We start from the raw sequence: 24,422 nt of genomic DNA, 5'->3' as shown, positions 1-24,422 counted from the left end.
TATTATTAGCGAGATTAGATTGATGGGATAAATCATGAGGAGACAGCAAAAATAGATGCGAAGCATATTGATTTGCAGTGGGATGTTGAATACTGTGAGAGAGGGGAGAATGTTAGGAAAACGAGGAATTGGCAGAAATAGGATAGGGATATTGGGCGGGATGAAGAGAGGAAGATATTATAAGGAGATGAAGGGGGACTTCATTGTAGAGTAGGACGTTGTGTTGTGTTTGGTTAGGAGAGACAAGATAGTTATTTGGTTGTTGTGTCCACCCAAAACCTACCTTAACTGGTAGATTACCTATAATAATAATCCCTACAGTGACTCTTGAGTAATATGATACTTATTTTTTTATGTGCTTAGTATTGTTTGTATTCAATTGATGACCGATTCATAAGAATTAAGGGCTCCTTCTAATAAATATGATCTTTGTCATGTGTGTTTTTTGAATAAACAAAAATGTCTAACGGTTCCATATTCCTTTTCAGTCCCCATCGTTCAAGTTTTCCCGAAAAGCTTCGTCATCATATTCCCTGAAGCTCGATCCACCGGGGAAGCAGAAGAGCACGGCAGCGGGGGGTCAGGGTGTGACGGGAGGAGGGAAGGCGGCGAGGCGGAAGCCCGTGTCGACGCCGGCTTCACCGTCGAGGGCGGCCGCCGCCGCAGCCGCTGCGGCACACCGAGAGCCACAGTGCACGTGCATGACACCGGAGCAATATGCAAGACTTCGCGCACAAGATCCAAGATACCGGGGTAAATACACATGCCTTTGGGTTTATATCTATATATCGCTCATGGGGGATCAAATGGGGGGCTCTTCTTTTGTAAAATATATTTTATATTCAAGTTGTAATATTTATGGATTTATAAATTTGAAATGCATTCTTAAAAATAGTCGTTGAAATCTACCAATGGGCTGTTCATACTATTGCTGCAATATAAAAATGCAAAGAATTTTCTCAACAATTTCCTGAATTTAATGTGTTTAATCTGTTTTTATTCACTTACATTTGAATACAAATAATACATCAGTTGCGTGAACTGAATACGTATACCACAGTTTTCATGGAAATGTTATTTTTTGCGTTACCACTGTCATAAATCGGTGGTAACGCAAAGTTAAAGTGGACTTACTTTTAATGTCCATGTATGAGGAAAAATTCATGTACATTGCCAAAAAAATCTTACACCAGACAGAGAGTGACTATAAAATTCTTCCAGCTCATATATTCGGTGGCACGACCGTTAAATTCCATGAGGCAAAATCATAAACGTGTATAATGTGAAATCAATTTTTTGTGAAATATATATTTGTATGATTCTGCCTGAGCCCGATGAAGCATTAAAATTTTGTCTGATGTTTCTCAGTTTATCGGTAACGGATGCTTTCCCACTTTTGCCATTAATCATATGTTACTCAGCTAGACTTCGATTCACATTTAAATTAGATTGAATACATAAAGGTATTTCAGTTCTTACGGTGCTTCCTCCGTTAATACGCTACAGTCTTTGGAGACACAGTGAAACTTTTGAATAATGAGTTGCCTAGCTTTTCGTTGACTTTGCATTAAAAATTGTTTAATGGGATATGTCTAAGACTTTTTTTTAATAGTTTGAGCTATCCTAGTACAAAAAAAACATATCCCAATAGTTACAGATGAATAAATTAGATCCTTTAATTTACGTATCATTATGAGCGGAAAAGAATCATGGCTTAAATATTCACTTAAAGATCCAAATGCTTCTCAACCAATGGACAAAATAGTCCATAGTTTTGATTAAGATAAAATCAAATTCCAGTAACTTACTCATATAATACACAGCGAAGGAAGTATTTCAACAAGCTCTATTTTTATGAAATTTTCTTTCAACTTCTAGCAACTTTAGCGGTTTATTAATTGATCATTCACAGATACTTTAGCACCCGAAAACTAAATTCTCTTTTTATCGGAAGCCTTTTGCTTTGGACTGCTCTGCAAGTAAAATTCAAAGTGATGAAATTATCACGCTCTCCTCTCATATGAAATCATACAAAACCCGAACAAACTAATTGCATTCATACTTGTTCCCCAAGTTCGTAGTGTGTTATGAATTATTACCATATTTGAGATGATTTGAGAGAAGGAAACCGCGCCTCCGGATATAACCAATAAGCATTCGGTAAAAGAGGAATCCTCAGAGAAATTATACCATTCCGAACAAATTTACTGAATGGTTTTATTTCGTTGAGTCCTATGCAGATTTTATTTTTATAGATATTCTGTGCTCATTGTAGTCGTTGCATCCTTTCGCAACCCCAGTATTACTGCAGGTTTCCGTTTCCTTCAAAGAGAGAATGAAGAAATTAATTATAACATATTTGATTATTTTAACGCCAAAACAGAAGAGACCATATTTTGAACATATATTAAATAATGCTTATCCTTTCTATATTTTGATTGGAGGATCTAATTTGGGGGTATTGGGGATGGAGATATATATTCCATATCCTGACCAGCTGGCAGTGACATATTTTTTGTATTTTTCATATTGAATTATTGTTTTATTCCAAAGTGATATTAAGTCCTTCTAAGTCGTACTCTATTACATCTTCTAAGGTTGTCTTTTCTGGATAAATACGATCCTTTCCCCTTCCATAACTCCGCCCTCCCACACGTACTCTCTCCTATGACTATCTACTCTCTCTTCATTAATGCATGGTTTTAAATATGCAAAGGGACAATTAAACTCTCATGCCCATCTACTGCGAGGAGCATACGTGTATGAGCAAAACCACAAAATGATTATCACAAAAAACAATATCTATTAATTTCTTATTTCTCAAAGCATTACAAACCTACTTAAAAAATTTGTCCTATGAATCCTAATTGTCCTATTAAAAATAATGGCCTCCTAAACATGCTTTTGTACATACATATCCTTATCCTTCTGTGCAGGAATAATTGTAAGAGAAAATTAAACTTTATTGAGATACATTTAAGGTTTATAATTATGATATATTAAATTTTTTTACTTTAATCCTCATGATATTTTCATTTTAAAAATATCATAACGAAATGATTGTAGAATAAGTTTCCCTACGTTTTCCGGCCTTAGCCTGTTGCAATTCTGGTATTGTAGATGACAAGATTCACTTGTACCGTGGGTGCATGACATCAGTTTCATTCGCCCTCTCAACCCTATGACCCTCACGAAGACACTAGGTTGTATTAATAATAGTTTTCAATGCATGCACAGTGTTTCCGTCGCTATGCATAACTGCCATAAATATTGTTTGTCGTTGATTGCTAACATCTTGTTCTCATTTTCATCCAAGGTTCAGCCACGCTTCCACGAGCCCAAGCCAGGGGAGTCGACGCCGGCGCCACCACCGAGAAAGTGACCGCTGCCACTTCCAGCACGTCCCTCTACGACAATGTGTCCGCGGGCGCTGGCACCACGGGGAGCGGAAAGCGAGGCACGGCGGCGGGGGGGACCGGGGCGGCCGTCACCACCTCCTCCACCGCGACGACGGCCACCACCACGGAAACTACTTCGTACGTCTCCATGCGGCAGACGAGAGACCGGGGGACGCAGCCGCGGGAGGAGGGAGGCACGGGGGCGAAGACGCAGGCCAACCACGTGGGCGTCGGCTCCCAGACGCAGCAGAGCGGGGCGCCGGACGGGGCAGTAAGGGGAACGGGGGTTGGGGGCGGGGACACGGGGGGAACCAGCCAGAGACAGGGTCAGTCACAGGGTCAGAGGTCGGGCGGGGCGAGGGGGGCCAAGGAGGGCGGAGCCCTCAAGAACGCCGAGTACTCGGACGGCGAGGCGGAGGTGCGGAAGAGGAGCAAGAGCAAGAGCACGGACGACGTGACGGGTCAGCCCGGCGGCCAGGGCACCGGAGGCGGGGGGGTTAACCAGCAGCAGCAGCAACAGCAGGCCGGGATCACGCTGGACAGCAACACGCTCAAGAGGATGCTCAAGCCGATGCCGTCGCTGGCGTCGAGCATCGGCGGGGAGAGCCCGGCGACGTCGCCGGAGACGGGCCGGCGACGCGGCGGGGGCCCCTGCCTCCACCCCTCGCACCACCACCCCATGCACACGCAGCAGCAGCACCACCAGCCCCACCACCAGCAGCACCTCCACCCGCAGCACATGCATCACATGCAGCAGCAGCAACAACAGCAGATGCCGATGCACCATGGCTATGGTATGCACCCGCATCACATGCAGCAGCACCCCCACCAGGGTCATCCCATGCAGCACCACATGTCCCAACAGCAGCATCACCTTGGTCACCACAGTCATCACCACCACCATCATGGACACCACCACTCAAGAGAGGATGAGGATGAAATGGACGATGCGAATGACATGTCTGCCAGTTACCTTTCTGAACCTGAGGCTGGTGGAGGACGGAGGTCTCGGTTTTCTGCATCTAGGTTGGTGCAGGCGATCACCCTTTATTCTCCTTGTCATTCATTTGAATCCTATATAAGACAATATATCAGTGACATTAGAACCGGCTTCTAAAAGTACTAGTCTACAATATGTCTTATCCTTACCTGGCTAATCATTGTTCTTTATTGGTATAATACCTTGCACTGAATTAACAGTAATAGTTTACGATGATAACTTTCATACTATAAAGGATTCACTAGGTATTATCTCTTGTAAATCAGGAACATTCTAGGAATAATCAAGAAAAGATTAATCATTAACCTGCTCCAAACATTTTACTCTAATCACAAGCATTTGATTACATGAAAGTGGGCGGGAAATTTGTAAAATCAGTTAGGTTTGCTGATGACCAAGCTTTAGTTTAAAGCTAACAGTTTCAGGCTTAACTTTGTGGAATTCTTTCATGGTGAGGGTGAAAGAAAGAGAAAAAACAACTTTGCACTTCCACACACTTATTTAATGTAACACGACCATGGTTTCGATGCTGCGCATCATCTTCACCTGAAGATGATGCGCAGCATCGAAACCATGGTCGTGTTACATTAAATAAGTGTGTGGAAGTGCAAAGTTGTTTTTTCTCTTTCTTTCACCCTCACCAAGCTTTAGTTTGTCAGCCAGCCAAGGGGCTGCAAGCATTGTTGAGTGAATTGGAAATTCAGTGCGACAGGTATGGGATGAGAATCAATATTAATAAAACAAAGGTTATGCGATTTTTTCTAGAAAGAAAAAGGCCAAGCTTAACATTAAAATAGGAGGGCAAAAAATAGAGCAGGTAGAACAGTTTACGTATCTTGGTAGTGTCTTGGACCAACACGGTCAAAGTAGTAGGGACGTAAGGAGAAGAATTGCGCTAGGCAAAGAGGCTTTCACAAGGAGGAGGGAGTTGATGACAGGGACTTTGAGTAAGGATGTTAAGAAAAGACTCGTAAAAACTTTGATATGGAGCGTAGCTATTTACGGTGCGGAAACGTGGTCATTGAAGCAGGAGGATAGACGTAGATTGGAGGCTTTTGAAATGTGGGTGTGGAGAAGAATGGAGAAGGTGAAATGGACAGAGAAGAAAACAAATGAGGAAGTACTTGGTATGGTGAGCGAAGAGAGGGGTTTGTTGGGAGCAATCCTATGGAGGCAGGAAGAGTGGATGAAGGGGGTGTTGACCGGCAGTGGGATGTTGGAGACTGTGATAGAGGGTAGAATGTTGGGCAAAAGAGGAAAGGGAAGGAACAGGATAGGGATGTTGGACGGGATGAAGGGAGGAAGAAAGTACTCAGAGATGAAGAGGGACCTGATATAGAGTAGGATGATGGATTTTGTGTTTTATTAGGAGTAATAAAATATTTGTTTGGTAGTTGTGTCCATCCAAAAACCTACCTTAACCGGTAGATTACCTTTAAAAAAATTTGATTACAATCCCAATGAATTCTCAATGGATATATTTTAAAATAATTTAACCATTATATTAAGATCAGCAAATAATATAAGGTTAAATCACTAACATTTAATAAAGATGCATCTAAGTGTTCCATTGGATATACATATTTTGAAGTGCCATGTAGTGCCATTTACATGCCATTTACAACAGTTCCATTTTTTTCTCTTTTTCCCTTTTTAATGCTTCAAAAATTTTTTTAACATTAAGCTGATGAAATGTGGATTTAATTTTTTCTAAAACTTTATCATGTGCATTTTTTCTAAAAATCATTAAATATTAAATAATATTAGGTTTCGTTTATCTTTTTACCGTATCCCTATGGTTTAAAACAAGTGGTGCTTATAATCAGAAATTTTGGAGGAAATAAAATTCTGTTACTTCTATTCCAAAAAAATTTCAATAAAAATTGATATGCAATTAATTGCTTATTAATTTTGAAATTATGATATCCTTTTGGTGCGTCAAGGAACAAAAATTGTTGAAAATTATTAATCTGCATGGCTAGCTCATTTTTTTAGAATGGCTGATGATGGCCCATTTTCCTTAATCAGGGACCTGATGTAGAGTAGGTTGCTGGATTTTTTGTTAGGAGTCACAAAATATTAATTTGGTAGTTGTGTCCATTCAAATCCTACCTTAACCGGTAGATTACTAAATAATAATCATTTGCTTGAATTTCAGAATAATCTGAACAATCTCGTTAGTCATATCTATGACACAGATTCCAAATAGTAAAACATATCTGAGCAAATAATACTTCATTGACATTCCATCTACTTGTGTATTCTCTATGTGACAAGGCAGTTTATTGAAACCTAATTAAAGTTGCTTGAATGAGATAAATGATGTAGCTTTTTAAATGTTTACTCAGCTATTATCCATTTCAATTACAAGTGATTTCATAGGTCATTAATTTGTGTTTTTTCTTGTACCCCAGGTCAGCACATGAGATTGGTAGGAGTGCAAATGGTGGCGGTGGTTATGGCCGTGGCTTATATCTGGAGCTGGAGAGAGGAGGTGGTCAGGGAGGAGTGGTTGGGGGAGGGGGGGGAGGGGGGTCGGCCTCCCCACCCTCCGATAATGTTCTGTTTGACCACGCCTGCTATGCCACCACTCCTAGCTCCAGCAACGGAAACAACTCTGACCTTGAAATGGCACCTTCGAATGCTGCTACTGGTATGCCTTCTCATAATATTCTATATATTTCTTAGCTTCTGAAGATTGTTTTAAATTGAATCATTTTCCCATATCAGCATTTTAAAATTTTCTTATTGTTATGTTTGGTATTTCTATGCATATGATGAGGCCCCAGAAGAATTATTATTCAAGTTCCATGTTCCATGAATTCTCTAAAAATTATCTAAAAACATTGTATCAGTATTTTATGAGTTTTAACTTCAAAAAAAGTGTCAATAAATTTAGTTGAAAATAAACTTAATATACTATATGTGGTGAAACTATGCTATTTTGAGGTTTTATTATCACTTCTGCAAGCCATATAGGAATATTATGAAAACAATTCCATAGCATGAAAATATATTTAAAATTCAGCCAATGAAGCTATTGATAAAAATATTTTCTTTGCACTAAATCAATTTTATTTTTCTCTACACAATCTCAATGATTAATTTAAATGTAAATTCATTGATGTTCTCCATTTAAAATTGTATTATTCTTATGGCTTTTAATTTGGCTGTACATTTTTTTTATTTTGTATCAAAAGCATGCTTTGAATAAAATGTTTTACATAAATAGTATATTTATCAGATTATTCACTGATGTATTATCCATATTGTTTTGCTTTTATTTTTGCACTGTCGAAAAAATTTAATATGTAATGGTATATATAGTTTAGGACCTTAATAGTACAAGAAAAAATGTATTATCTGCAAATAGAATATCTCTGATAATAGTATTTGCTCTTCCTTGTAAAAGGTGCAGGGGTGCCAACACCAACCCCAACACCTGGATCTCCTACTTCTCGCCTTCTTCTTGAGTATGAGCTTCATCTTCGCAACACTTTAGCCAAGGGTATGGATGCAGAGAGTTACAGTCTACACACTTTTGAAGCACTTCTCACTCAGAGCATGGAGAACTTAGGTGAGTTATCAAATACTTCCTCTTTATGATCATTCCAATGGTTATTTTGTGCTAGATTTCTTTCTGTTACTACTAAATCCTCTCTATCCTAAATTTCAATTTTAAACACCTGGAATCTTATGTTCTGACATTATTAATACCACTGATAGAAGGCATCATCTTCTTACCAACCTAATTAATTCTCAATCCAATTCTATCTGTTATTACAACTTTCTTGTTTAGAAATAAGGGAAATTTTGGATAGAACTAAATTGAGCTATTAGGGCATTTTCAACTCTCCACCAATTTAATTTTAATTGCAGTATAACAGAGCATATTTTCCATCCCCTCACAGGCTTGGGTGCAACCTTTCCTTTACTTTGTATGGCAATCTCATGACAGGATTTAAATCTTTTTACATTATCCCACTTCTTTCTCTATTTCAATGAACATTTCAGTCCAAATTATCTTGAAATACATGTTCATTTCAATGAATTTCAAACATTGAAAATTGCAATGAAAATTATGTGAGAAAATCTGAATGATGAAAAGATAAAGCAGTGTTTCCAGCAAAAAGCCAAAGTCTAATTGTCTGGAAATTGGCACATAAGCATTTGAAATATAGTATAAGCATATTTTAAAACAAATTTAAAGAGGAATGGCTAACTTTATTATGATATAAGATATTACCCTTAGTTTACAATATTCACATTAAAACAGATACATTAGTACATACTCTTTGATGTTAATTAGTACAAGTATTTGAGTTTACACTTAAATTACAAATTTGTAGGTAACTGCCTTGTTTGTACAGGTTACTGAAATACAAAAGGCATTGTAACTTAATATTCTTGAATCCTGTTCAAATTTTAGTACAACCTAATTATAGAAGCATGACAAAATTTACAATGTTGAATTATCCATTAAATTTATAAAAAGAGGCTAACAGAGAAACAGTTTTGTTCTAATTTTTAAGCAAAGAGAGTTCAAAACGGCAGCATCATTAATCTTCAAGAGAGATGTTTGCTAGCTTAAAACCAATTAATTCTATTTAAGAAAAGTGAAAATTTAGAGAAGAAGGACATATGGAGGAGACACCTGGAATGAATCTTTATATCATATTATACTTTGGTCTTTGAGGAAACTAATAGTATAATAGTTAGCTAAGGTTATTAAGAAAAAAGAGTTTTGACTCATCATGAGACTAGTTCTTTAAGACTGTTGCAGTCAACTTTAGATTATTGTGTACTTGATAGTTCTTAGCATCAGTTGGTCTACAGCATACTGAAAATAAGATGGACATATTAGTCAAATAATGACATCTAAATGGGTTCTTCCAAGCATATCTCTTTACTGTTAGACTGGACAAGACTCCAGTTATTGTATTCCTATGAGAACTCCGTGGAATGTGGGGCAAAATTCTTTTCGTTGCTATCTACTCTTCCCTGGTCACAAGGGCTAAGTTATTCTTAGCACCAAAGAGCATTGTAGCATGTATTCTGGTTTCTCAGGAAAAATTAAGTATTGTTTGTTCCACTGCATGGAAAAATGAGGTAACACTTTTTATTGAATAAATGACTGAATAAATAGCATGTTTCTCATTATTATTACTTGATGTGGTCATTTATATTTAACATTCTCAGCCTCAGCTTTATAGGGATGTTTACCAGAAATAATAATTTTTTCATAAAGAATTTAAATCAGCTACAGTTAGTTTCATACTTTCTCGCAAAATACAGATTTTATTTGAAAAAAAATCAGAATTAATGTATGCTGCTTTAGTTGTATATGCATGATAGCTTTCTAGGAAGAAAAACCGTAAAGACCTGACATGTTGAAAGATCTGGAAGTAGACGAGAAATAACAAAATGTTAATTCCAGTACCAGATAATGATTTATGACTGCTTTGTAATGGGCAACTATTACCAAAGTACGGGGTGTGGTAACATAACTTCCTTTTTTGAAAGCATTATGAAAGAAAGTTATGATGCTGAACCCTCTACAATCACACTTATTGATTAACAGATCAGATTTCAATTGTAAGTCTTAAAGTAATATTATAAAGCAAGAAATCAGTATTAATTATTTAGAAAAAATTATAAAATGGATAGCTCCTATTGTTGTTATTTTTTTCATGAACCAAGGTGCAAAAATAAAGATTTCATATTTCAAATTTGCTTATCAAAAAATAAGTCATCCACTTCGTTATATGTCTATCAATATTACAAGTTTACAATATTGAAGTTTATCCTATGTCTTATGCAACGTGCCAAATACCTCTGTATCTTTAGGTGGACACCCAACAGGGGTAATGAATTGAATAACATTAATGAATGTGACAGGCAGGGAATGAATGAATTAAAAAAATGCATGCTTGCTTCTCTTTAAGTAAAAGGCTTCTGATTTAGTGGTAGCATATTTGGAAAGGAATTCATCCCAAAAAAGTTCTTAAGGAAAATTACTTAAAAAGTTGTGTTTTACAGCAGAAAATGTCTTCATTTCCATTACATACTTGAAAATGGCCTCTATTAGATACTGTTGAAGCATTTTCTACTTCAAATAATGGCTTCAAATTCAGAGTTAATTGAAAGACCTATGGGTGAGATGTGTATTGCAAATAATAGAAGTTGTGGAAACAAAAATGATATTATAAAGAGATTAGTCAATAGAAGTGAGTGGAATGTTTAATGAAGCCAGTTCAAGGGTTGATGACTATTGACAATGGTGGTTTAAATAACTGAGATATCCAATAGCTATAGAAATTTTTCAAGAAAAATTGTTCTTAATGCAGATGTCAGTGCATTTTAAAATGTGAAGGAATGGTTAAAAATCCAGTATATTCTCTAAGATAATGAAATTCTAAATAAATAGGAAGATAAACATTAAATTTGGGGTCCATAAACTAGAATTGGTAGAATAGATCACTTATTTAGGAAGAATTTTTGACGTGGGTGTCCAGAGTAGTATTATGAGAAGAAGAAGAGTTAGGTGAAGATATGTTTACAAATAGTCAGAAGTTGATGGCCTGTACCTTAAGTTAAGATGTAAGGGTAAGACTAAAAAAACTTTCAATTTGGAACACAGTTTTAAATGTCTTTGAAACTTGAACATGTAGGTATAATGATAACCTTAGATTGGAGGCTTGCAAGATGTGCATTTGGAGAAGAATGGAGAAAAAAGTGAATGCAAAAGAAAACAATTTATGAAGTTCTATGTATGATAGGAGACGAGCGACAATTTTTGGAAGAATTTGAAGAGGACAGTAAAATGGGATGCAGAAGATACTGATAGACAATTGAATGCTGAATACAGTAATAGAGGGGAAAATGCTGGAAAAACCCATTGGAGGAAGAACAAGAATAGGCATTTTGGATGGATGGAGTCAGCAATTATGAGAGCTAAAGAATGAGTTATTGTAGTATGTTGTTTGGGGTTTAAGTATATTATGTGTCATGTTAGTTAGGGCTTAGGATTACAGTAGTGTGCAGTGCCATAGTCCATCAAAAATATAATCCAACCAATTAAACTACTGCTAATAACATTATGCTGCACGTATATGAAATAATATTGAGCTTTTCACCAGATCAAATGTTTTCCTGCTGTTGTTACAAAGCCAGTTATCTACTGTCTTCAGTCCTTTGATGTTCTGAGGCCAATGGCTAAATTAACCTTCATAGTATCAACAGTAAAACACCTGACCTTGGACCTATTTATGCAAGCAGCCACTCAGTTAATTAATCCCTATAATTTGCTAATAATAATCTGATGTCATTTCTAGTTCGGATTTGAGATATATTTAGAGAAAGATTTTAGAAAAGCTGCCTCACTAATTAAAACTCCATGAATGAACAAAAATCAACATGCAATTATTATTAGGTCTGTTATGTAAGTGTACTGATTCACAAATATAGATGAAATTGAATGAGCAGTTAAACTTGCATTAATTCACTCAAGGTATTCTATTAAATTATAGGCTCTGATGATCCTTAACAACTATTTATTTCTTAGATTGTGAGAAGTTCCTTTTTATGTGCCATACATAATTCCTTCTTCATTTCTTCATAACTTCTGCCTACCTTCATGTCATCTAAAAAGGCTGAACTCATTTTTCCTTACTCAACATCCAACTAAATTAAAGATATTTCCTCCACCCACTTTCTCTGCGTTTTTCACGTTTCCCCAATTAACTTCTTTCGTCCATCCTCTACAGCATCTCCCCTGTGAACCATGGTCTCTTATTTCCCTTATTCTCCACCATTCCTATTGTTTACTTAGCTACACTTTCAATCCCACCACTCAGCTCTACCCACCTTTCCCTAACCATTTTTAACTCTCTATCCTCATTTTGGTATTAATTAAGTGTTTACTAGGCACTCCTTCCTTTTTACTCCATAAAAACCTTGAAATAAATCATGATCCAAATCTGTATCAACCTCCAGGGGGGTTGATACAGATTTGCTGCTGCTACTGCTGCTGGCCTCCAATTCCGCCCATTAGCCCAACTTTTGCTTTTGCGACGACTCCCGAACTGAATTCCGCCCGCGCTTATATACCATTTCGTGCAATATGGCGGTTGCATGGCATATGAAACATAGGCGGCACGGCCCGGGAGGGTGCATCGGCCAGATTGGACGCGGTCGGAATTAGTGACCAGGTCACTGCGTGTGACTGAACTTCATTCATTAAAATAGACATATACATTTCAATGAGACAAGGATATAATACAAATATCACTCCTTTCCCTTTGGTTAATGAATAAACAGCGGTGGAGTTGTCAATTAACATGGTCACACACGCATTCGTTAGTTTGAAGTGTTTTAACAAGTCAAAGGTAAGTTCTAAGCCTTTTAAGGCCGCATGGCACTCACTCGCATTTATTGATGATGTAAAATGTAAAAGTGGATAATGCTGTTTTTAAATATGGGTTGAACCATTATACAATCTAAGTGGCCTCGATCAGTTTCTTTTAATACCTTCCCTGTGTAAATATGCCTGTAATTATGCTAGATCGAGATATTAGTCATTATCAAACCTCTTCTCCTGCCGATCTGGACTACTTTCTCTCCAGGATCATTCCTAGTTCCTAAACTGTACTTTTCCACCTCTTCCCTATCCTTCTCTTTGCCTGCCACTGCATTCCAATCTCCCATTATTATTAGCAGATAGATTTCCAGTTATTTCATCTAATTGAGTGAACAAACTCTCTAATTCTACTTTACTCTGACTACTTGTTGGTGTACAGATACTACTGAATTACCACTAGATTGGTTGGGTCAGTTTTTATCTTACCTGCTCTATACGTATTACTACAGCTCAGTTTCCAATTCAGTGCTATAGTCACTCCACATTGACTCTCCTCCCTTGATGATATGCACGTATTACTCTGAAACAATCACTCTAGCAATCCTTACTGCCTCAGTGTCTCACCTCACCTTTACTTGAAATATCTAGATCCTCTTTTTCCATTTCTCTTCTGATGTTTTCTAGCATCCCTGTCCTCAACCATGTATCTATTCTAATCATTTTTCTCCTTTTCTGGGCTTCCTTTTCCTTTGCTTTTAGCTTTGCTGTGCAAGGATTTAGTGCAATGATTATCACGGAGGCCTTACCTCCCCCACTGCCAGGCGTGACACTTGGCACAGTAGGCCAAGTCCCATAGTTACCAAGATTCATTTGCTTGAGAAAAATAAATTAGGGGATTTCCCATTATACTCCTCAATAATGTTTTTAACCTGACATCATCACTGAAATGGCTACCCCATTGGGGTTAGGTGCCACATCACTGGGGAACAGATGCTGCATGATGACTGCATCGTCAATAGCCTTTTTAACATGGCATCATCTCTGAAAAGACAGCCCCATATGGGTCAAATGTCTTCATAGCCACCTCACTGACTAACAGTTGCTGTGTAGACTAAGTTTAATCTGTCTCCTACCCTTCACCCTATCTGGCACAGGTGACCCCTACTAAGAAAAGTTATCATTGCTCCTGCCAATATGGCTCCAGGGGCCAACATAATGTGTAAGACTTTCCCTCGAATCAGAGTTGTAGGCCATGAGAGGGTTTGCATGAATGATAAGTTAAAATAAAGTTAACACTGTTAACAGGAAATAATTCTGCCCCTGAATATATATAGAGTATATAGGTAGATGTTCAAGAACATAATGAGTTACAGAAAATCAACTGCCGAACAAAACATTATTTCAAATTCTCTTCCCCTCACATAACTCATGTTCATAGCAGTATAGAACTTAATGTAAAAAAGATGTAACTACTATGAGATAAAATCTTATTAACTGGACCTTTATTATGAAATCCATAATACCCAACTGGTCGAGCAGTCTACCATATTTTCTTTTGGAGGCTCAATTAATGGCATGTAGATAAAGATAGTTTCTTGATGACACTGGTTCCCAGGACATCATAAAACCTGAGATAATTAATGGAAAGATTATGAAGGTATCATCTAATTTTCGATCAACAACCATCTGGTTGTAATGGAGTGGTCCATCTAATGAATCGTCACATCACACAAATTATAAAATGCAGTGCAAATTCTTTCTAGATAGACCATTTATGTGCACTTTTTTTTCAAAATCTTCTTGGTAAAGAAAATCATCTTAAGTCAGCAAAATGTTACACCAATAATTTATTTTGATGCTTTAATGTGGCATAATTGCTTTATTATATTAAATGAGTGGCAAGAAATGGTAACAAAGAACGATTCATTAATCACCCAATGAATAGGGAGCTGAAAAATCTATTTAAAATATTCTTCAGATGACTAGAGCTGTAGTCTATATTTCTTTTTACTAGAAAGTTATAAATAAATATTATAATTTGCTCAATTTGAAATACAGCAGTACGTAACTCCAATGTTCATTTTGGTTGAGCTATTGATAAACACATTCATAACTAAATATTAATTAAGTAGTCTTAAATAAATATCTAATTAAATATTGAGGAGATATCAGAAAACTTATATCTAATCTGCCTTCACCTTGATGTTACTTGTAACTTAACCACTGAATATGTATTGTTGAGCTAAAGCCTGTTTTCATTTATTTCAGAATTTGCCGAAAATCTGCCTGGCTCTGCACCTCGTAGCCCTCATCCAACAAGAAGACGTGAGTACATGTATTTAATTTAATAACCACATTCAATAGATGTATTTTAATTTGTTTGAGGTGCAGAGGATTACAGCTATTAGCTGGATGGTATGATACACACTTATAACAATAATCATATCCAATATATGAAACATCAAATAAGGAGATTATTGCAACACAAGGTTAAGTTATGAAAAAATACCTTTCAGTTAGCTCATGAAATTCATATAAATTGATTTTTTTGTTTGGATAAAGCTCAAAAACGTTTCCTGTTTGTTCTTCCTGTAAATATGATAACTTCAGCTGATTTTAAGGTCTTTCTAGAAATCTTCTGTTCAACTCGCAGTGAATACCCTATAAAATTATACTAAACTGAATAAATATTTCTAACATGATTAAGTCTAAATTTGAAAATTGATTTATCCATATTTTTTCAAAATAAAGTTTTAGTGACTGAAGTCACCCCATATAATGGGTTCACTTCAGCCATTATCTAGAAATTAATGAAAAACAGTAGATAGTATTTTAATGATTTATTCCAACTTTTAGTGCTTTATTCCTTCATAACCTTTTGAATTCAATTTATTATTATCAATGATAGTCTCTCTGTTAATGTAGATTTCAAATGAACATACTGATATAATTCTAAGCCTCACCTAACACCCTTCAATATGACACTATAAACCCTTATTCAATTCTGTATATCCTCTGCCTCCCTTCATTCCATTCAACATTCCTATCCTTTTCCTCTCCCAACCTTGCCTGCCTTACATCCACTTTTCTTGCTTCCTTAGAGTTTCTCTCAACAATCCTCTCTCTTCCCATAATATGAATAGTTTTTAGGATTGTTTGATTTCCTTACCATCAATTTTACTTTTTCCATTGTTCTCCAAACACACATCTTGAAAGTCTCTAATTTAGGTGTATCCCCTTTGAAACCTGAAGCAATTGTAATTGCTTCTGCCATTACACCTCTTAAGTGTCATGAAAGCATCCAAGCTCTTCCACCACATCAAAGCTTTAGTCAATGAGGAGAGATTATTTCTATTAATATTGAAAAATCATGAAAGTTATTGAAATTGTATAATTACTGGCGATACCCAGCCCACCTGGTATGCTTACTTCAAACATGTTCCACTAAAAATGATGTAAGATGCAAGTGTATTTTTTCCCATTTATTGTGATCTTCTCAATTAATTACTATTAATTAATCGATTCAATTCACTAAACATTTATTTTCAATCATGGAAGTTATGAAAGTTACATATTCATTGATCAGGAAAAAATAATTAAGAATATGTTATCTATTTTTTCCATTTTTGTTGAATGGTATTTGGATAGATTGAGTGTGACAGTATTTGTAATGCTTCGTAATAATGTTCTTGAAGAATGTAATATGTAGCTTCATTATTGTATGCAAACTCAAAATTTTCTTTGAAAAGACATTTTTACATCATTAGCATTTATTTCTACTGAAAATTATCAAGAATGCACCTAGAGAAATCTTTTTAAAAAATACGTTGTAAATGCATGAATGTTAACAAATGTACAGCTAGATAAAAGCAGGATTCCCTGCACCTTACAATTTGCATGTCAAAGGTCATCAGATTCTACAGTTCCCTTCTTTATTGGTTCTATTTGAGAATGAGTAGGTAAATGGATCTTATTTTACTAAAAGATTATATTCATGTTTTGGCCCCCTTCCAGTAACAACCATCTACTTTCATTTTGAAGTCAACAAATGCATTTATCAATTAGAGATAAATAATTTTAAAAAATAATTATCTCTTTACTCTAGGCAATATAGCAGTCATAGCTTTAATTACACATAGCACAATTATGTACAATATTTAGACCAGATATTTCATAGATATACAAAACTGACATATAATGGGTTTTCTCTACAAGTCAATCATGTACATTTAAAAGGCACACACGCATAAAATACATGCAAACCTATGTATTTTTGAATGTACATATATTATGAATATTGAGAGATTACATCTATACTACCATTCTGTATATTCCATCAATGTAGAAAAGTAAATAATGCCTTTTTAACTTTCTGTGCATAGGTATTTAACTGAAGCACGGTGTATTTGAATAATATATATTAAGATACATATTTTTATGATGAATATTAAAGTTTTTAATATTATTTCCAGAAAAATATGCTTTTTGCATGAATAATTCTATTATTTGAGCATTAATTTGGTGAAAGAAAGAGCTATAGTAATGGAATAATTTTCATGACAGTGGCATGAATGTATATGCCCATGAACTGCCACTGACATTAAATTGAAGGTATTTTGAAATCAATAGCTCAGCCTCACAAGGAACAACATAATTTTAGGCATGGATCAGTTATGCTAGAAGTGAAACATTAGGGGAGTGTTGAATAACGGAGATGGGAGAAAGGGAGTGAATGGAAGAATCATAGAGGGAGAAGCCTTTGTTTCTGTTCCTTCCAGTTCTTTTTTATGCGTGGGAAGTTCATATGGGAAGTCTATAGCCTTAAGAAAAGTCTCTTGCCATTTAAAATGTTTTTAGATCGTTACAAATGACTCATAAAAATTTTATGAAGACTTAAGCATCCATGAAATGAAACAGAATTAATTGTCATATTCACCCATGGGCAACAAATATATATAATAGGTAGGCTGTCAGTAACAAAGTATGGATGGCAAGGTTGCCTTAGTTTCCTTAAACTGTCCAATATTTAGTTCTTGCTCTAACTTGATTTCTCTGGCAATCCTCATGAATTATCATTCAATGGTTATCTCTAGCTGAAGTCATCTTTATTTATAATTACTCTCTGAATGTTGCTAAATATTTCAGGAATCATGTGAAAACAAAACATTCATTTGATTACCTGTAAAAACCATCAAAAACTCTACCTGAAGAAACTGTAACCTTGTAATATGTTGTAGAAGTAGTATTTAGGGGAAGCGACCAACAGCTGAGGTCATTTGTGCCATAGGGGATGGATGGGAAAGGATGAAGGGTGGAGAGAAACCCAGCATCGGCATTAGCCTACTCTTTACAAAAGGCGCCAAGGGGTCCGCAGTTTAACGTCCCATCCGACGGATGAGGTACTCACTCAAAGTGCCCTCCACAAATCACCTCAAGTAGAGATCGAGATACCTATGAAAAATATTCAACAACACCGGGATTTGAACCCGTGCCCTCTGGGGGGGGGGAAGCCAGTACATTAGCCCCCGCACCAATCCCAATCCCCACCTTGTAATATATGAATCCCTCTGTCTGAAGAACTTTTAAAATTATATCGTGAGGCACTTTTCATATAATTTTACATATAATTTCAATGGATGTGAAAAATGCAGTACATACACAAGGAATCCATACAATACCATCCGATTAGCTCAGTTTTCATCTGCATAGAAAATGGGCCTAACATTTCTAGGTTTATAATTTTCACACTGTGAAATTTTTATATTTCTATTTTCAGATTTCATTATAGGGGTACTTTCAATCAATCAAATTGAGTCTTAAATATTAGTAGGTAGAAGTCATAGCTAAAAAATATTATTGTTGGCCGTTTTTTATAAGGGTTAAAAAAAATATTCCAAAATGTTGCTTCATACTACACAATTATAGAATTTATCAATATCAACCTTGCCTAATTCTATGAGAATTTCGAACCTATTTTCTTTCCTGCTTTTTTTACATGGTGATTGGTATAATTTCCATTATAAGATATCCAGAACTTGAAACTTATTCACTAAGCAAAGAGTTTCAAGTTTAATGATTTGAATTTATTTAGTCACTTATTTTAATTTATTTTTTGGAGATTATTTCTGTAGAATTTGAGGAATGTGTTGTTCCATTATTTCACCTTTTGTCATCTTAATAACGCTATGCTTCAAGTTTTTATTCGATCCGAAAAACCATCACTATGAATTTCATCGTTTAGGGATGTAATTTATTACGGTCACTATATTGTTACTTTAGAAATTTTCACTAGCATTTACAAAGGATTCACGGCCACTGAACAATTATAAGAACGGACAATTAGAAAATTTTGAAGGCTTAGTTGCCTTTGAGCTGAAGATCTGCTGGGATACTAAATAATAAATGTGTTGCCACTAAATATGAAGTGTTCTGCCATTTTCCACATTAATATGTTGCAGACAATCTTAAGATGCGAGTCAAGAAATTTCCTTGAGTCATATATAAATTTGGTGAGAGGAATAAAAAATATTTAATTTCCCTTCTCCCTTGATGAAATATCATTGACTGTAAAATTGATTCATGCTTGTCTCCCTTGAAATTGCATCCATCTATTCTTGGCATTACAGCTCATTTAAGGCTCTTTCGCCTTTTCATTTTTAAAATATCTAATCCCCTATTTTTTGTATCCCAAAGATTGCATCCTCTTTATTGTTAGCCCAGTTTTCATCTGTGAAATAGTGTATCAAAACGTGGAGTTCATTTGATGCAGATATTTTTTTACATTAATAACATATAAAAGGGGTAGGTCATTTTTTTAGTAGGAATTGGAATCTAGAATTTCCATGTGTAAGCCAAAGTAGTCAGATCAAAGGTTGGTTTCATAGTTGAGCTCCAATCTCATTCTGAAGCAAGAATTAATAAGTGTGAAACTCACACATGAGGTTAAGGGGCTATTTGCTATCCCTGTGCCACCATTTTCTTTCCCACAAAGTCCTCTTAATCAGAAAATCACACTGCATTATTTTAGGTGAAGTTAGCCTTAAGGTAATATATGGTATTTAAAGCTAGGGCCTTTCAGGTATTAGCCAAACCCATTAGGTCTCCAACCAATGCAAGTCTTCTATTAGCAACAGAAAATAATTGACCACTTCTGAGTCATACTTTTTTCTTTCAGAAATGGTATATATATATATATATATATATATATATATATATATATATATATATATATATATATATATATATATATATATATATATATATATATATATGTATATATATATATATATATATATATATATATATATATATATATTATATCAATTTAAAGCGTAAAATAATGTAATATGAATTTCAATGATTTATTACAAGAATCTGCGGGACGTTAACTTTTTGACGGAGTCATCCACTAATATACATGGCAATGCAACAATTGCAGAGGATAAAAAATCTGCAATTGTTGCATCAAACACTCTGAAATGGTTGCATTCAATTATTTGTTTATACATTGCTATGGTGACACTGATTTTCATTAGCTCACAGCATAAGCTCTTGAGTCAGTTGCAGGTATAAATATTCCATAGACTGAGACTGTTATATCCATGGACTCACAATGTCCTGCAACAGAAGGTTCCTAGAAATTACATAGTGATAGCGTAATGTTCCCCTCCAATGGTTAAAATACCAGCAATGAGGGGTCTGCAAAGGTGTCAAAAGACATGGTGAGATAGAGGGAAAGACTGTATGACTATGTTGGAAATAAGAGGAGGAAAATAAATTAAGCAAAAGCATTTATTGCAAAAACAAAACTCTCTGAATATCAGAATGGCTGATTATGTTAAAGCAAATAGCATGGGAGTATTTTATGTTACGAGTCTGGGGGTAATTATTTTACATAATTTATTACCATACAAATATCATAGGAATTTAAACAGCTGTTTCTGGAGAAGGTTCATCAATGGTCACATCCAAAAAAGGGAGAGAGAGAGAGAGAGAATTGGAGCATATTAAAATTAAATGTATTTTCATCAAAACATGTAGGGTGAACCAAGAAGAAAATATTTTGACCATGATATTTTTTCTTAAAAAGTGAGTTGATAAATTATTTTAAAAATTCCAAAACTCATTATCTGGCTTGAATTCATGTTCATGGCATCTAAAGATCAACTCACTTCCAATAGACTACCCTCATTTCTGTGCTCAAATGACAGCTACCATTCTTTATTCACAAACTTTGTTAAAAAATTTATTCCTCCAGACTTCAAATCCCCTTTCTAAGCTCTAAACTTTATTTGATGGAGATGGTTTCAACTTTGCAATCAACCGCTCTCAGTTTTGCACTGACTTCAACTTTGCAGTTGTTGTAGATCTCTCTGGCAAGCTTGCGTAGAATCCAAGCTGGAAACAGCTACAGTGGTTTTTCCACTACATTGGTTGTCGTTTTTGATCAAATCCTGCACAAAAACGAAATTTTTTAAAGCACTTCAAGACTTAAAGTTGATATGTAGATTGACTATAAACAATCAACCCCTGTCATCATTGAACACTCAATCTCGGTAAGAGTTGGATTGTGATATCTAGACAGGACAAAAGTAGTGCTGCTCCATTTTTTGCTAGGCCTTTGTAAGTGAATGTAAGTGAATGCCCTTACATTACTCTATTCATGTTTTGCATTTGAATAGATCTTCACTTTTCCATGAATATTCTATTGTTATTTTTAAATTAATTTATGGTCATAAATCATATACTGCAGTGTGCTTTATTTTATTTGCTTCTTCAAATATTGGCATGCAATTAGATACAAATCAAGATGGAATGAATATGAAATAATTTGAGCAGAAGTTCTTGGCCATACATGTAGTGTATCTTTTAAGGTAATGGGAAGATGAGACTCTATGAAAGCACAGCATAGAATGGAATTCACTCTTAATGTTTTGATATTGACTGATTTACTGAAACAAATATGTTGATTATTCATGAAATTAGACCCGAGAAACTTTTCTAACAAGGAATGATGAAACCCTTAAATATTGAGTGTACTTATCCCAAACATATGTAATCTTCAATGCATATTTTTCTATGTTATATACTTGATATAAATGAATGTAGGAAGAACCTCAAGGGGATATTTCTGAATCTGGACATAACTTAAAATCCCACTGCCCCACAGCAAAATGAGAAAATTTTCTATCTGACTTCAATGTCACATAACCCTCAATTTAATGCATTTTTCACTATTTCCCTCAAATTTTAAATTCCAAGTTTTGCTGTTCTATGCAGACTATGACACTAATAAGTTTGTTCATAAAATTTTATTTTAGCTGTTTAAAAGAAACATAATGTATTTTTGGAATGAGGAATGTGACAGCTTGCAAAGGAGATTTATCCATCCATGAGCTCTGCTTGTAGCTATGCTCAGGGATGATAAAACTAACTATGCCAATGGTGTGGAATAAAATGATCACTCCAAGATGCCAAAATAAATGGAAGTCACATCAATGCTATGGCGTTAATATGAACCTTCGGGACCAGCAAGGTTTTACTTGTTAATCCTATGGTCATTAAAATTAACAATGTTCCTAGTTAAGGATATAGTACATAGGTTACTTGGTTATGATGATAATTTGTTGTAACTCCAGCCAGTCCAGGGCCAGAATGTAAAGAGCCACTCAGAAAGTTGTTGGTAGATAGAAGGGCCAAAGAGATTATGGAATTGGATGGGGTGGGCAATGAATTGAGTGGAACATGGTCCTCAACTTCCTCCTTATATGCACAGGATACATCATAGGAATGTTTTTCAGGTCCTATTAATTTCCAAATATTAGATGAAAATTATTAAAGCATTGAGTAATTAAATTGTTTTGGTATTTTATTTCCATGTTGGGAAATTTGTCGTAATTGACATGTCTTTTTAGTGGATATAATATAGAATGAGATAGGGACTTAAAATGGCATAGATATGTTAATTTTTTAATTGGATGACTCATAAAAGGTTGTTCATGCACATTATTCATAACATTAGAAAATTGTGAGTTCTGATAAGGAGAGTAGAAAGGAGGAGAAATACGGTGCCACAGTTTGAAATAAAATAAAATTTTTTGTAACCAGTGTGAAAGTTGCTATCATATGAAATTGTCATACTTCTGGAGGCAGGCCTGATTTGGGATAGTATATATAATATATAAATCTTAAAGCTGTAGCAAGAATCATGGGTGTCATAGTAATAAAGTATGGTGGGAATTGAAGTTAGCGGCAAAGTATAACCTAGGGCAGTAGGGAGTTTTTTTACTAGCAATTGATGCGTGTATGTATTAGTTTTGTCTCAATCAAATATGAATTGTATATTTTGATGATTAATTTTCACTTTTGCATGTCAAAAAATTATCATGGCTCAGCACAACTGAAAACTATCTTGATTTAAACATAATGACTCATTCAGATGTCACTGCATGGTATTCGATATAAATTGAATTCAAGTGCTTTTTCTTGATGTATATTAAAAGGAGAAGAAAAAATGTATGAAATATATAACTATATGTACAGATATATGTGTGTATATGTATAAACATATATATATATATATATATATATATATATATATATATATATATATAAATATATATTCATATATATGTATATATATATATATATATATATATATATATATATATATATATGTGTGTGTGTGTGTGTGTATGTATATATATATATATATATATATATATATACACACACATTTATTTATATATGTTTATGTACATATTTTTTTCCCATTAATATTAAGTGCACGGCTCATTATATCCCACATTTAAAATTAATTTTACCAATAAAATCCTTTATTTAATAAAAATAAATTAGATGCTATTAATGTATTGTCATCATACATAAGCACGATTGTTGTTGTTATAATATTCACCAGGATGTAGTCAATAACTTGTTAGGTCAAACCACAATTTGTGGTTTTAGGCATAACTTTGTGGAATCCATTTATTGAATTGGTTCATAAGCAGTTGGTTATTGCACACATTGTTTAAAATTTAGAAACCCCTATCAAATTCTTAATAAAAAATTTGGTGTGAATTAACGAAAGGTGGACTAATTCAAAAATGAATTCTAGTACACATATTGATCCACATTTTACCCTTTTAGTGCCAGCCTCCATTGCATGTTATGCGCAAAAAATGCCAGGCCTTTTTTGATAAATATGTACATACATTTTTTTCATGGTATTGTATATAGAATCTAATATTATTATTCTGAAGCAAGAATTTTAATAATACTCTTTAAACTTACAGGATATGTGATACAATTTAATTATGTTGTTTTCACTCCATTTAAATTTAGGAAAAACAGAGACAAGAGGTTCAGAGCATAAACAAATGCGGCCAAAGGATCGGCCCGTGGCATTTTTTGTTCAAACCCCAAGGGCCGATAGAACGGCCTGCTGGCAATATAAGGGTAAAACTTAATGTTACTTACATATTCCTTTCATTAGAAAAGAGAAATTAGATGCCTTTCATGCATTCCATTCACACATGAGCAAAGTTGTTCTTGCTATCACAATCACAAAACTTTCTCGAACGCTCAGTAGCTCATTTAATTTTATATCATTGATTATAAAATGAATACCAGTTAGAATGAAATGAAGATAGGTTTCCCTACTTGC

At 34.9% G+C, this 24,422-nt stretch overlaps 2 protein-coding genes across 2 annotated transcripts in view; both read left to right on the top strand.

Annotated features, from left to right (window-relative positions):
- Positions 1–3,899, top strand: part of LOC139687156 (protein still life, isoform SIF type 1-like) — a 298,610-nt gene extending 294,711 nt beyond the window's left edge. Inside the window, exons 5-7 of the mRNA XM_071584289.1 lie at positions 489–753; positions 3,317–3,835; positions 3,877–3,899. Of these exons, the coding sequence (XP_071440390.1) occupies positions 489–753; positions 3,317–3,835; positions 3,877–3,899 (807 nt within the window). The remainder of the gene's footprint in view (positions 1–488; positions 754–3,316; positions 3,836–3,876) is intronic.
- sif (still life) overlaps positions 3,872–24,422 on the top strand; it is a 250,300-nt gene continuing 229,749 nt past the window's right edge. Inside the window, exons 1-5 of the mRNA XM_071584246.1 lie at positions 3,872–4,424; positions 6,813–7,051; positions 7,811–7,975; positions 15,026–15,082; positions 24,101–24,214. Coding sequence (XP_071440347.1) covers positions 3,958–4,424; positions 6,813–7,051; positions 7,811–7,975; positions 15,026–15,082; positions 24,101–24,214 — 1,042 coding nt within the window. The 5' untranslated portion in view covers positions 3,872–3,957. The remainder of the gene's footprint in view (positions 4,425–6,812; positions 7,052–7,810; positions 7,976–15,025; positions 15,083–24,100; positions 24,215–24,422) is intronic.

Source organism: Hetaerina americana, unplaced genomic scaffold, assembly GCF_022747635.1.
Source record: "Hetaerina americana unplaced genomic scaffold, ioHetAmer1.1.p SCAF_17, whole genome shotgun sequence".
NCBI lineage: Eukaryota > Metazoa > Arthropoda > Insecta > Odonata > Calopterygidae > Hetaerina > Hetaerina americana.
The sequence above is the reverse complement of the archived record's forward strand: the minus strand, read 5'-3'. Positions and strand labels throughout refer to the sequence as shown.